The sequence below is a fragment of the Monodelphis domestica genome, chromosome 2, assembly GCF_027887165.1.
Source record: "Monodelphis domestica isolate mMonDom1 chromosome 2, mMonDom1.pri, whole genome shotgun sequence".
Taxonomy (NCBI): Eukaryota; Metazoa; Chordata; class Mammalia; order Didelphimorphia; family Didelphidae; genus Monodelphis; species Monodelphis domestica.
The window spans coordinates 404404199-404419580 of NC_077228.1; the positions used below are offsets into that span (position 1 = coordinate 404404199).

At 39.7% G+C, this 15382-nt stretch overlaps 1 protein-coding gene across 8 annotated transcripts in view; it reads right to left on the reverse strand.

Moving 5' to 3' along the window:
* Window positions 1-15382, reverse strand: part of EPB41L2 (erythrocyte membrane protein band 4.1 like 2) — a 273323-nt gene that overhangs the window by 208448 nt on the left and 49493 nt on the right. The window contains exon 1 of one of the 8 annotated variants that reach the window (XM_007484556.3): window positions 12837-12996. The exons of the other annotated variants lie outside the window; for them this stretch is intronic. Within the exon in view, the coding sequence (XP_007484618.2) occupies window positions 12837-12855 (19 nt within the window). The 5' untranslated portion in view covers window positions 12856-12996. Of the gene's footprint in view, window positions 1-12836; window positions 12997-15382 lie in introns of those variants that run through there. 8 annotated transcript variants of the gene reach the window in all.

A 15382-nucleotide genomic window follows, 5' to 3' on the forward strand; every position in this document is an offset into this window, starting at 1 on the left:
CTGATGCTCCTCCAACTTTTAGCAATCCCCCTCTCTGTATAAAATGTGTATCTACTTATCTATGTAGGGATTTTTTTAAAGCCCAGTAAAGCTCCCTGAGGACAGGGATTTGTTTCATTTTTAAACTTGAACATCAGTATTCTTTGTCTTCTTAGTCATGTCTGACTCTTGTTTGAGATTTTCTTGGCAAAAGGTACTGAGTGGTTTGCCATTTCCTTCTCTAGCTCCTTTTACAGATAAGGAAACTGAGTCAAACAGGAGACTCTTAACTTGGCAGTCTCCCACAGAAAGGCCCAGGATGAGAGCCACCTTATAGGTCAGACAGGAGCATGAACTCACGGGCTTCACTGGGCTTTCCACAGTAGCAGCCAAAATCTACCACATTCTTGCCCAGGGTCACAGTAGGGAAAGTGTTGAGACCCGATTGGAACTCAGAAAGAAGTAAGTCTTCCTGAATTGAGGCCCAGCGCTCTACCCACTGTAGGCCTTGGTAGGGCCCTGGGCCACACTAGGCCCCAGAGGAAGCGCCAAATGACTGAGGAATTGAACAAGCATGGGATCAGAGGCCGAGCTGCACCTGGGCTTGTACAGTCAGATGTAAGAGCAAAAGTGTAGCTAGAAAGGAAAAAGAGAAACCAAGACTACAGGTATCACAGGCCAGTATAAACATAAATATAAAACAGACTCAAAATCCAGGGCTGAATGGTTCTCCTATGGAAGTAGCGGGGTTGGCCACGGTGCTTAATAAGTGCTGATGGATAGACGGATGGATGCTGCTTGATTGGGCTTATTCCACTGCAGGTCGGCACAGAGAACTCCAGAAAAGTTTCCACCTTGGCCGTTCAAAAGTGGAAAGGGAGAGCGCAGATCCTGTGTGGAGACCACGTGACCACCGGCGGGTTGTCCATCTGCAGTACCACTCACATCCCATGACCCGGCCTCTTTCCAAGGCCGTGAAGCCTTCGCAGAACTATTAGTACCACAAAGAAGAGTAGGGAGGGATTCCAAAGAGGATCTGCAGCACCCAACATGAGAGTCCTTTAGTAACAGGAGAAAAGCCGGACACTCCCAGGAGGAGCGGGTGCAAATGACCTATATTTAAACACAAAAGGAATGCCCACTATTTTCATTATCTTTAAGTGAGTTTAAATAGATTAACTGCACAGTGACAGATGCTCCCAATTATATACATGAATTATTCACGGCTCACCACAAATATATGTTAATGAGCAGGGTGAACCCATCTTCCAAATCTGTATAAACAAAATAGGAGCAGCTAGGTGGCTCAGTGGATTGAGAGTCAGGCCTAGAGACCAGGGATCCTGGATTCAAATCTAGTATCAGATGTTTCCTAGCTGTCTGGCCTAAGCAAGTCATTTAATACCCATTGCCTAGCCCTTACCATTCTTCTGCCTTGGAATCAATATTTACTATCAATTCTAAGACAGAGAGGGAAGAAAAGAACTCTTGAAAGAGAAGGGAAACTTAAAAGAGTGAATAAAACTGACAATGCATTGAAATTAAATTTAAGTATTTAGTAGGAAATTATATTGATGTTCAATGTATAATTAGAATAAAACTATATTTTAATACATTGCAAGTATAATTTAAAGGCAAATGACAGTAGAAGCAAAATTTACCTCCTAACAGCTATGTGGTAGTGGACAGAGCAATGAGCCAACTGTCAGAGAGCCTTGAGTTCAAATCCAACCTAAAGCACATACTGTGCCTGAGCAGAGCCCTGGCAAGCCTTGGTTCCTAAACTGTACAATGAGGATAATATTGATTAGCATCTACTTCCCAGTGTTGTGGTGAAATCAAATGTAAAGTGTTTATTTAACACAGTGTCTCCAATTTATTAGGCATTTAATGAATGGATGTTTCCTTTCCTGCCTTCCAAATAAGTTGACAGCAGCAAGTGAAGAAGTGACATAAAGTGACTCCAGAAAAATGGGAGCAGGAAAACTGGTAAGATATTATATTTCATTTATTTACTAATAGTTAATAATAACTAATAGCTAATAATAGCTAACATCTTTATATCACCTACAATTTTCCAGGCACTATGCCACATGCATTATAATTATTATCTCATTTGATTCTCACAGCAATCCTAGGTATTATTCCCATTTAACAGATGGGGAAACAGAGGCAAAGAGCTTGTGACACCCAAGAGCTCACCAACAGCTAATATGTGCCTAAGGCTGGATTTGATCTCAAGTCTTATGAACTTCAAGCCTGGTATGCTCTATCAGTTGTTCGAGCTATTGGGCCCACCATCTTCATGTTGGAAATATTCAAGAATGGAATATTCTGGTTCAGAGAATTGCAATATCAATTAACTGGTTTCATACTATCTGTGTTTCTTAATTATGAGAAAAGCCTCAAAACTGAACTCATTTGGAACAATTTCTAAATATTAATAATTAAATATTTATCTACTTATATACTATAGAGGAAAAGTTTCACTTTATTTCACCTCAATTTTGGTTCTTCTCTGATTCTGATCAAGTGTCTTTATTATCAGAAGAGTCAGTCAGGCTTGTATGTGTTGTCTAGTCTGATGTTTTGTTTGTATTTTTTCAGTATCCTTGGTACAATTTATTTTTTAGACTTGAGAACAATGAAGCCCCTTCATGATCCTGGATGAGAAATTTTGTAAGTTTGGCTTCAATGAATCCAGGAATTTGTAGAAGAAGCTGGGTTACAGCTAGGAATTGTCTGTAACTGTGTGGGAGAAAGGGTAAAAAGGGCAGTTTTCTTGTGTGCTGCCAAAAGGCTTGAACAATTTGTAGTACTTTGTGGTTAGAGAACAGCAACCTCCAAATTGGCTCCCTACATATGTGTGAAAGAAGTGCTCCTTTTCTCCACTCCCTCTCACTTTAGAGAACATCATCTTTATGTAGAATTTAAAAATCTCTTCAAAAGAGATCTTTTGCTATTTAAAAAGAGTTTTTAAGGATGCCCATTATCACCTCTACTATTTGACATTGTACTAGAAACACTAGCAGTAGCAATTAGAGAAGATAAAGGAATTGAAGGCATCAAAATAGGCAAGGAGGAGACCAAGTTATCACTCTTTGCGGATGACATGATGGTCTACTTAAAGAATCCTAGAGATTCAACCAAAAAGCTAATTGAAATAATCAACAACTTTAGCAAAGTTGCAGGATACAAAATAAACCCACATAAATCATCAGCTTTTCTATATATCTCCAACACAGCTCAGCAGCAAGAACTAGAAAGAGAAATCCCATTCAAAATCACCTTAGACAAAATAAAATACCTAGGAATCTACCTCCCAAGACAAACACAGGAACTATATGAACACAACTACAAAACACTCGCCACACAACTAAAACTAGACTTGAACAAATGGAAAAACATTAACTGCTCATGGATAGGACGAGCCAATATAATAAAAATGACCATCCTACCCAAACTTATTTATCTATTTAGTGCCATACCCATTGAACTACCAAAATACTTCTTCACTGATTTAGAAAAAACCATAACAAAGTTCATTTGGAAGAACAAAAGATCAAGGATATCCAGGGAAATAATGAAAAAAAACACATATGATGGGGGCCTTGCAGTCCCTGACCTAAAACTATATTACAAAGCAGCAGTCATCAAAACAATTTGGTACTGGCTAAGAAATAGAAAGGAAGATCAGTGGAATAGACTGGGGGAAAGCGACCTCAGCAAGACAGTATACGATAAACCCAAAGATCCCAGCTTTTGGGACAAAAATCCACTATTTCATAAAAACTGCTGGGAAAATTGGAAGACAGTGTGGGAGAGACTAGGAATAGATCAACACCTCACACCCTACACCAAGATAAATTCAAAATGGGTGAGTGACTTAAACATAAAGAAGGAAACCATAAGTAAATTGGGTAAACACAGAATAGTATACATGTCAGACCTTTGGGAGGGGAAAGGCTTTAAAACCAAGCAAGATATAGAAAGAATCACAAAATGTAAAATAAATAATTTTGACTACATCAAACTAAAAAGCTTTTGTACAAACAAAACCAATATAACTAAAATCAGAAGGGAAACAACAAATTGGGAAAAAATCTTCATAGAAACCTCTGACAAAGGTTTAATTACTCATATTTATAAAGAGCTAAATCAATTGTACACAAAATCAAGCCATTCTCCAATTGATAAATGGGCAAGGGAAATGGATAGGCAGTTCTCAGATAAAGAAATCAAAACTATTAACAAGCACATGAAGAAGTGTTCTACATCTCTTATAATCAGAGAGATGCAAATCAAAACAACTCTGAGGTATCACCTCACACCTAGCAGATTGGCTAACAGAACAGCAAAGGAAAGTAATGAATGCTGGAGGGGATGTGGCAAAGTAGGGACATTAATTCATTGCTGGTGGAGCTGTGAACTGATCCAACCATTCTGGAGGGCAATTTGGAACTATGCCCAAAGGGCGACAAAAGAATATCTACCCTTTGACCCAGCCATAGCACTGCTGGGTCTGTACCCCAAAGAGATAATGGACACAAAGACTTGTACAAAAATATTCATAGCTGCGCTCTTTGTGGTGGCCCAAAACTGGAAAATGAGGGGATGCCCATCAATTGGGGAATGGCTGAACAAACTGTGGTATATGTTGGTGATGGAGTACTATTGCGCTAAAAGGAATAATAAAGTGGAGAAGTTCCATGGAGACTGGAACAACCTCCAGGAAGTGATGCAGAGCGAGAGGAGCAGAACCAGGAGAACATTGTACACAGAGACAAACACACTGTGGTATCATCGAACGTAATGGACTTCTCCATTAGTGGTGGTGTAATGTCCCTGAACAACTTGCAGGGACCCAGGAGAAAAAAACACCATTCATAAGCAAAGGATAAACTATGGGAGTGGAAACACCGAGAAAAAGCAACTGCCTGAATACAAAGATTGAGGGGACATGACAGAGGATAGACTCTAAATGAACACTCTAATGCAAATACTATCAACAAAGCAATGGGTTCAAATCAAGAAAACATCTAATGCCCAGTGGACTTACGCGTCGGCTATGGGGGGTTGGGGGGGGGAGGAAAAGAAAATGATCTATGTCTTTAACGAATAATGCTTGGAAATGACCAAATAAAATATATTTTAAAAAAAAAAAAAAAAAAGAGTTTTTATAAGATGTGGAAAGGGCATATTGGGGGGAGGGGGCGGGGGCCATACTTAAAACTTCCCTCAACTTGGAGCTTATAAACGTTTCCAGTATTCCCAATTCAAATGAAAGGCTGTCTTCATTCTACCTAGACTTTTCAGTTCTAGGCACTGCCTCAGTTAAGGCTTTCCTAAAGAAAGACCATATGGTCAAGATTAAAAACCAATCTCACAGGAATTGAAAAGAAGGTATAGAAGGTGGGGGAAAGGCACATCTTGTTTTAAAGAAGAACAAATAGTATATATGAAAACCCTAAATTGCAAAAAAGGAAGTAAGAAAAAGAATGAAGGATAGAAGAAAGAAACGTGAGAGGAAGGAAGGAAGGAAGGAAGGAAGGAAGGAAGGAAGGAAGGAAGGAAGGAAGGAAGGAAGGAAGGAAGGGAGGGAGGGAGGGAGGGAGGGAGGGAGGGAGGGAGGAAGGAAGGAAGGAAGGAAGGAAGGAAGGAAGGAAGGAAGGAAGGAAGGAAGGAAGGAAGGAAGGAAGGAAGGAAGGAAGGAAGGAAGGAAGGAAGGAAGGAAGGAAGGAAGGAAGGAAGGAAGGAAGGAAGGAAGGAAGGAAGGAAGGAAGGAAGGAAGGGAGGAAGGAAGGAAAGAGGGAAAGGAAGGGAGGGAGGGAGGAAAGAAGGAAGGGAGGGAGGGAGGAAAGAGGGAAAGGAAGGGAGGGAGGGAGGAAAGAGGGAAAGGAAGGGAGGGAGGGAGGAAAGAGGGAAAGGAAGGGAGGGAGGGAGGAAAGAGGGAAAGGAAGGGAGGAAGGGAGGGATGGAGGGAGGAAGGGAGGGATGGAGGGATGGAGGGAGGGAGAGAAGGAGGAAGGGAGGGAGAGAGGGAAGGAGAGAGGGAAGGAGGGAACTAAGATGTAGAGCCAGCTCTAAATCTATGATGCTGTCAGATAATACAAGGCACCTCCATTGTGGACAAATGAAACAACACAATCTACAAGAAAGTATGGCAAAAACAGTGAAACAAGAAAACTACAAAAGGAAATGGAGGATTTCCAACTGGAGATCACCAATCTGGGCTTCATCTGTAAAACAAAAAGGCCACAACTAGATTATCACTAAGGTTCTACCCATATTTTACTATCCTATGATTCTTTCTCTACAGTTTTCTAAGTGCCTGGAAATTTATTCATAAAAATCGAAGGAGAGATACCAGGAGACATACTAAGCCTGATGATGGTGTTATAGAAATACTTTAGCTGCAATTAAAATTATGTTTCTACTTCAAAGAATTCTCTCAAATTGTAACATCATCAACAGAGAGGTTAAATTATCTGTCAAGTAGACAGGCTTGACATATTCAACCACTATTCCTTCCTTCTAAAAGCACTTATTAATAAAACGCTGCCAAGAAACATTAGGCCAAAAAGGATTTTAAAGCAAATCAGATAATATCATTACAAGAGATCTTTGAAAGTTGACTATTTCCACGTGGGGGCAAGCCGCATAAGTATCTTAGAAAGCAAAAATATGAAGTCATAGAGTTCTAAATGCCTGATAGTGAATGAGACACTAACATCCATACCGCGTGGTAACACATTACTTTAAAGAGTTTTTTTCCTCAATTAAAAAAAAAATCAAACATTTACTAGCTGTAGGACCCTGGGTAAGTCACTTAACCTCTGTTTATCTCAGTCTCCTCATCTATAAAATGAAGATAATTATGGCACCTACCTCCTAGGGTTATGAGGATTAATAACTGTAATACTTGTACATATTTGTAAATATTAAATACTAAAGTGCCTTTAATATTTGTAAAGTGCTTAGCATAGTGCCGGCACATTTTAGGTGCTATATATATATTAGCTATTATTAAGTGCCTCTAACCATCAGAGCTAACTGAGCCATATAAAAATGTTATCTATTATTCTTAAGTATTCTCTTCATAAAAGAAAGCAAGTTTTACTCACCAGGATCACTTTATTCAGAATTTAAATGACTATCCTTCCAAGCTATATCTGGCAATAACCAGGCAAGTTTAAAAACAAGGAAGTCACAAATAATTTTATTCCATTCCACATATAACATCAATTATTACTTCTATTTAGTAAGAAATGCTGAACTCCAAAAGTCACTAGAGAGATTTCCCATTTTCACAAAAGCAATAAGCTCCCTGGGTAATGATCGATCACCAACCCACTATATAAAAGTACATGTTAGCAGATGCACCCCCATCACAGCTCTGGTCTCTTACAATCCTTCACTTCCTTCAAGGCATAACTCAGATGTCACCACCTTTTAGAAATCATTCCTCCCAGCCAATTGCTTCTTAAAGTGCTCCTCTATTTTTTGGTTCTGGTATTTTATTTTCAAATCAAAAGCTGGAATTAAGGTTTCCTGTAGAAATAACAAAAATCTCAGATATATGCCACTGGTGGGAGAAAGTGAAGAATTAAGAAGCCTCCTGATGAGGGTGAAAGACGATGGAGTTTAACATTTAAAAAAAGATCATGGCTACTGATCCCATCACTTCCTGGCAAAAGGAGGGGGAAGAATTGGAGGCAGTGTCAGTTTGTATATTCTTGGATCAAAGATCACCGCAGATGGTGACTACAGCCATGAAATGAAGATGCTGGCTCTTTGGAAGGAAAGCGGTGGCAAATCTGGGCAGCATTCTGAAAAGCAGAGACGGCACCTTTCTGAAAAAGTCTAAACAGTCAAAGCTTTGGTTTTTCCAGCAGCCATGCACAACAGTGAGAGCTGAGCAGAGGAGAATTGACACTTTCAAACTGTGGGGCTAGAAAAGACTTCTGAAATTCCCTTCGCCATATCGGTTCATATTTTTTTGCCCCAAAACACTTCCAACCTTCTGTCTTGGAATTGATACTAAGCAGAAGAGCAGTAAAGTCTAAGCCATTAAGGCTAAGTGATTTGCCACAGATCACTGAGCTAGGAAGTGGCTGAGGCCACATTTGAACCCAAGACTTCTGTCTATCCACTGAGCCAGCCAGCTGTCCCAAATCAGTCAAAAGATAAAAGAGCCTAGTGTGCTACAGTACATGGGGTTCACGAAGAGTCAAAGATGGCTACAAACAACCACAAACTCTCAATAAGAAATTGGGGATGAAGTTAGATTGTGGAGAAAGAGCTTTTAACACCTGATAATGTCTCTAATAACTTCCACTTGAGTGCTAGTCCTGTCTCACTGCAAGAATAAGCATTAGGAGATAGCTCATTGTCAGATGGCCACCACAACGTTCATTTTTTAGCCAGGGCACTTAAGACCCTTCTATGAAGTCACAGAGGAAATGTAGTAGAGGAACGATGTGGTGGATACGCTCCCAAAACTTCATTTCCCAGAATGGTCGGGCCTCGGGAAGCAGGACTCCTGCCTCCTCGTGACTTGCTGACACTCCACTTCCCAGGGAATAATGCAAGCCCACATCATACTGATAACACCAGGGAAGACCTCTGGTTGACTCCTCTGTTTCTCTTAAAGGCACAAACCTCAGAAACTGCTTGGGTTCCTTCTCTACTGCATCCCAGAAATTTAGTCCATCACCCAATTCTTTCAATCATGATGCCTTTCCCATCACCCTAGCTTAGGTCTTCAACATTAGATTAATAGAACTTCCCTACCTGTAATCTTTCCTCTTCCTCCTATTTCTTTTTCCAGCATAACATCTTTTCTGGAGTGAGACTGGATTTTGTTTTAGGTTGTTTTGGGGTATTGCTTTTTTTTTGGGGTATTTCTAGAAATTGCCACCTATATATTATCATGAGATTAATCTTCCTAAAATACTGCTCTGAGATGCACTCTTCTGGTCAAAATCCTGCAATGGTCAATAGCTAAAGGATAAAATTCAGCTTGTGACCATTCTGGGCCCTTTAAAAGAGAATCTTTATCTACCTTTCTAACCACCTTTCATTTATCATGTGCTCCATTCCAAACTCTCCTTCATTATATTCTTACCAACAAGAAGTGTCTTCATTCCTCTTTACACACATAGAGAGTCTATACATCTTTCAAGATTCAATTTTAGGGGGCAGCAGGGTGATTCAGTGGATTGAGAGCCAGGCCTAGAAATGGGAGGTCCAGGGTTCAAATCTGGCCTCAGAGACTTCCCAACTGTGTGACCCTGGGCAAGTCACTTAAACCCCATTGCCGAGCCCTTACCACTCTTCTGCCTTGGCTCCAAGATGGAAGGTAAGGGTTTAAAAAAAAAAGAAAAAGATTCAATTTGAGCATATTTTGTTCCATGAAACCCTTCTGTGGTACTCCATTCCACACTGATTTCTCATCACTGAACTCGTGGCATTTATATCAATGTCACTCATCTGGCAAATGAATTATGAACGTTACCTGTTAAAAGCAAAATACAGTCATATAGCCTATTTTATTTAAAATATCATACACACATATAGACATATAAACATTACATGTGTATTCCTGTCCCCTCTCAAATACAGCTTATAAATTGTCTTATACCTCTTTATATATCCCCACAATGCCTTCTACAATATAGATAGCTGATAATCCTGTCATTATGAAAATTTTGGTGACTTTAGAAACAGGAATGCCTGTACTAATTTTTATTCATGAATTTGTAATCAAGTATCTTTAAAAGAGATAGAACTCGCTTGTCCTGTTCATCTCTTTATAAGGAAGTTCTAAGTTATCACTAATGTTTGCGTGTATTTACATTTACATACACTGAGAAGCACATATATATATATATATATAAAATCTTTAAAAAGATGCTGCTACTGCTGATCGTGCAATGAGATGAAAAATTGATAAGCTACCCTCCGCTCTCTTTTTCCACAATTCAAATAGTGAGTGGTAGAATGGATAAAGCATTAAACAGGGAGTCAGGTCATTTTTTTTCAGTTCTGCTTTGATCTCACTGGGTGACCTGGGGCAAGCCACTTAAGTTAATAATAACAAAGAGGCTATATGAAATTACAAGCTATGTATGACCAATTCAGTTTAAACTGCAATTTCCGAGATTTTTCTTAACTCCAGAAACAGAGAGGGAGAGACAGAAGGAAATTGGTTAGGGGAGAGGAGACAAAAAAAAGGGAGAAACAGACAAAAACAGAGACAGAAGGAGAGGAAGTAGGGGACAGACAGAGATGGGAGAAAGGAAGGGAAGGAAAAAGAAAGAGAAGACTCTGAATGTGGAAACCTGCATTTGCTGGATAATGCTGTGCAATTCTTTTACTTTTTATTTGTTAAAAGGGAAAATGAAAAGAGGAGGGATACGTTTAGAAATGAATGTAGCGTTAAAAAAGTTAATGGTATTGGTACTATGTAGAAAGGTTAAAATTATAAATATTTATTATTTTTATGGGCTAAAATGATTGAATGAATTGAATGAATGAAAACATGGCGAGACATATGAATGGATTTAAAGTGGAGAACAAGATCACTGTTCACAGACAGCAATGTTGTATTAATGATCAATTGTGAAAGATTTGGTTATTTCTGATCAATACAATGATCCAAGATAATCCCAAAGGGTTCATGAGGAAAAAATACTATCCATGTCCAGAGAGAACAATGAACTCTGAATCCAAACTGAAATATAATTTTTTTTCATTTTTTTTGCTTTTCTTTGCAATATGGCTATTATAGAAATGTTTTACATGATTTCACATGTACAACTGATGATATATTGCTCACTTTCTGAGAGGATGGGGGAGAGGCAAAAAAATTAGACCACAAAATTTAAAAGGAAAAGAATGTTAAAAATAAATATTTTTCTTCCACTAACTAAAATTTAAAGATATTACATATTCAAAACTTCTCCAAATAGCTATCTTTAAAGAAAAGGGGGAAAACATAACTTTAGCTATCTAGTTAGTGGGGAAAGGGGGATGAGATAGCATTAAGACACTACAAATCCTCTTTAGAAGAAAATGGACTGAGAAAATATTTTAATAGGATAAAATATCCAGGTGCTCTTTCCTACTCACATCACCCTAACTATGAAATTGATGTAAAATATTAGTAATTGGAATGCTCCCTAAGGATAACTTGACTACAAATTCTCTGAAGAATGTAAAAGGCAGCTTTCAGATTACTTACAAAAATACTACCCAAACTGTGGATGAAGACAACATAAAACATTAAAGTTCTAAAATATTGAATGGGGGAAGGGGCTGTAAAAAAAAGAATCTCAGTGCCTAGAATGGAAGGATAATCATCACAAAGAAGAGAATACAAATATGGGGTTACAACTATTAATACTCTTAATGACTGTATCACATTACTTGATAACAAAACAGCAGAAATAAGAAGTATGACATCAGAATCAGAAGTCTTAATACAGCTGAGACAAGTCAAAAGAAAGGTCTGGGGAAGATTTCTGTGATGTACCCAACATTCCTTTAAGCATTATGTACACAATTTTGTCTCCCCCATCCGAATAAAACCTCCTTGGGACCTGAAACCCTGCTTTTGATTTTCTTTGTATCCCCAGAGCTTGGCACATGGTACTTAATAAATGCCTGTAAACAAATTACAGGAATAGAAAATGTGATACAGAAATCTGGTCAAAAATTCCTTATATGCTTTTATCCAATATATTAAATGCTTATATCCAATATAGCAATATGGTTGTCTATAAATAAAAAAAAAACTTCTTTTTCCATTGCAATCTAACTAGTATTCACAGGTTGATTTGCTTGTTACCAAATGTAAATAGAAATGAAATGTAGAGATGACCTCCTTTTCAGGAAAGGGAAGTTTGTACTGTACCCACCAAGAACTTTTGGCCTCGTACAACTTAGAGGAAACTGATTTTGGAGGGGGGCAGTGTATATGGCAGAGGAAAAGGAACACATAATAAAGCTGTTTATATCTCAGATGTTTCTTGGGTCACTTCCTAGAACAGTTTCTATAACCTAGAATTTGTCACAGAGTGAGGTGAAGCTAGAGAAAAAAATAAAAAACAAAAAGGAGCTTATACCAATTCTAATAGCCATTCCGTAGAGCACACCCAACTGTTCTTTGGCAAGCAAGCTGGAGTTTTCTCTAATATGCTCCTCTTGCTCTCCTCTACTTCAGTGAGATCTATTAATCGGTGCCTGATGTCCTTTTTTCTTAATTGAGTTTTATTTTTAGATCTATATTCTTTCCCTCCCACCTTTCTTCCTCCCAACTCCCCAAAAAAAGAAAGCCAAATAAAGTCTCTGTTACAAACATATAGTCAAGCAAAACAAATGACCACATTGGCCAGATCTAAAATACAAATGTAATGTATGTGCCAATAAAGACACAGTCTAGACCTAGAGATAGTCTTGGAATTCATCGCCTCTCTATTAAGAGCTAAGCAGCAGCATCTTTTATTGTGGTAATCATAGCTCTTAAGTCTCTCCAAGCTATTTGTCTTTACAATATTGGTACGGCATGAATTGTTTGCTTGCTTTTGCTCACTTCACTCAGCATCAGTTCATTCAAGTCCTCCCAGATTTCTCAGCAGCCATCCCTTGATGGCTTCTTACGCCACACTAGTACTCCATCACCATCACCAACACGCTCCATTGGGATGAGCATCCCTCGATTCTAAGCCTTGGCGACCACAAAGATAGCTGCTATAAATACTTTTGTACCTGTGGGTCCTTTCCCAACCTCTGACTTCTTAAAAACCTACCTCCCCACTCACATTACAGGCTAAGACTATTTTAAGTCTTCAAACCTTTCTGAAAGCTCTTCATTCTCCTCTTGTCCTCTATAGATACCGTCTAAGGGTCAGGCCAGTTAGTGTCCCTCCACTCTTCCTCCCTTGGAGACTGATCACTCTCCGAAATTTAGTCTCTCGCATTTCCATACACTTCAAACTGTTTTATACACACTGACTCACGGTAGCCTCCAAGCAACACTGTGAGGTAAGAATAGCAAGAATTACTGACCTCATTTTGAGGAAATAAAAACTCACAAGAGTTGAGCTAATTGCCTAAAAGTTACACAGCTCATTGGATAGAGAGCCAGGTGTGGAGCCTAAAAGCCGTGGGTTCAAATCTGGCCTCAGACACTTCCTAGTTGTGTGACCCTGGGAAAGTCACTTAACCCCCATGGCCTAGCCCTTTCCTCTTTTCTGCCTTGGAGCCAATACACAGTATTTATTCTAAGATAAAAGGTATGGGGTTTAAAAAAAAAAGTCACGCAGCTATTACATATTTTGGAACTATCGTAAAGTATATAGTATAGCATAGTAGTATATCTATGGAAACAATATGTAAAATATACACATATAGCCATGACCTCTCAAAACTCTAGATGCCAAAGACTTTCTATACGTACATATCCTATTATCACCACAAACTTACCATTTGAGAAATAAAAAATGAAATTCTCTTCCCTACATCCCTGAAACTAGATCCCCTCTCCAACTCCCCATATTTGTCAGTGGCTCATTCCTTAGAGCTTTTCTTAGAGCTTTTCAAGTTCAGAATTAACGTTTCTTTCCCTCTTGTACATCTAATGCCTGTCACTATATTAATCCCATCTAGGTCCTTATCACCTCCCATGTGCACAACAGAAATGGTCTCTCACTTTATCTCTCTACCCAGATCTCCCCCTAAACATCACTGCCAGATTTATCACGCTTCCAAAATGCCTTTAAAAAAAATGTCACTGTGTTGAGTGTCTACAACAATTCTCTCGTGTTTTCAAATCAACCCTGAAACTGAACTGGTTACACTGAAAAATCACCACCTTTTCTTTTACCACATCTTTACTGTTTTATCAATACCTCTCCCATTGTAAGTTCCTTGAGAATAGGAACAGCGCGGCAGCCCTTTAATAGTTTCTCCACAGCCTGCTCTGTCATCTCTACCAAAATGGAGAAGCACCCACATATACGTGCCCACAATCCACACATCTACCCTTGAGGGGCCAACACGAGACTGTGTCTCGCCAATACATTTCTGTAACAAGGGCTGTCTGGCGGTCTCAGGGGCCTTTCCGATCTCCATCAAAAGCTCCTAGCTCAGGCCAGCTCGAGGGTCCCTTGTACCTCTACTAAAACAGGCTTGGGCCAAAAGCACAGGTTCGGATGTGGGGGATAAACACCTCGTGGCTGCACGGTTTCTGGGCAGGCCGGATACGTGTGCTTACTAAAACTTTTCTTTCTAAATATGAAATACACCATTCATCAGTCAGACAGCTGCAAGCCAGGTGTCCCGCTGGCGCTTGTGGCGCGATTTCAATGAGGGAATGGGGGTGAGCCCCTGGGCCGGGGAAGATCCAGGAGGAGGCTCCCTCCGGAGTCACTGCAGATCCCCTCCCAGCCGTTGCCTAGGCAGTCACCTCCTGGCTATTGTTCTCCACCAATTACCTCACAAATCCCTAGAGACATCCATGTTTGCCAAAGGCAGGCAGCTCTTCAGGGTGACTGAAGCCATTTAAGGATGACTAACAGCAGATAAACGGAGCGTCTCACAAGCCAAAATGTCCCACGCCACAGAGCTGGGATCATTCTGGAGAGCAAGGGTGAAGCCATCACAGGCTTCTGCTCGCCTCCCTCTCTCACCAGCTACATACGGTCTATAATATTAAGGATGCTGATCCCGCCGATAATGGATAAGAAATGCAATTTTCACACATGAGTAAAATGATGCAGGAATACAGTTAATAAAGGTTCTAACCAATTTTGTTACCATAATGCTGTATCTTTGTGTGCATATGAGTCTATAAGACACAGGTAGAACTTGTTATCCAACCAAAGAGTTCTAGAAAAGGATATGAAAGATATGACAAAGTCTATTTTATAAAAGGATTTGCAAAAGAAGTGTCTTCAAGCAGCACTAGGAGGCCTGACTTCCAGGTGGGATTTCTATACACTGGGAAGCCATTCAGGTGAGGAGCAATGGTCCTGGGAGACAGAAGATCTGAATTCTAGCCCTGATTCTACCATGACCAGCCACTTTTGTAGCAGGAAAGTAAGCCAGAATGAAGGCTCTATGATTAAATTACATTTCTAGAGGGGGCAGCTGGGTAGCCAGGTAGCCCAGTGAATTGAGAGCCAGACCTAGAGACGGGAGGTCCTGGGTTCAAAGCTGACCTCAGACACTTCCTAGCTGTGTGACCCTAGGCAAGTCACTTAACCCCCATTGCCTAACCCTTACCACTCTTCTGCCTTAGAACCACTACCCAGTATTGATTCTAAGACAGAAGATATGGGTTTAAAAAAAATGCCATTTCTAGAACACAGTACTTTTGCATCCCTTGACAAAATGAAAG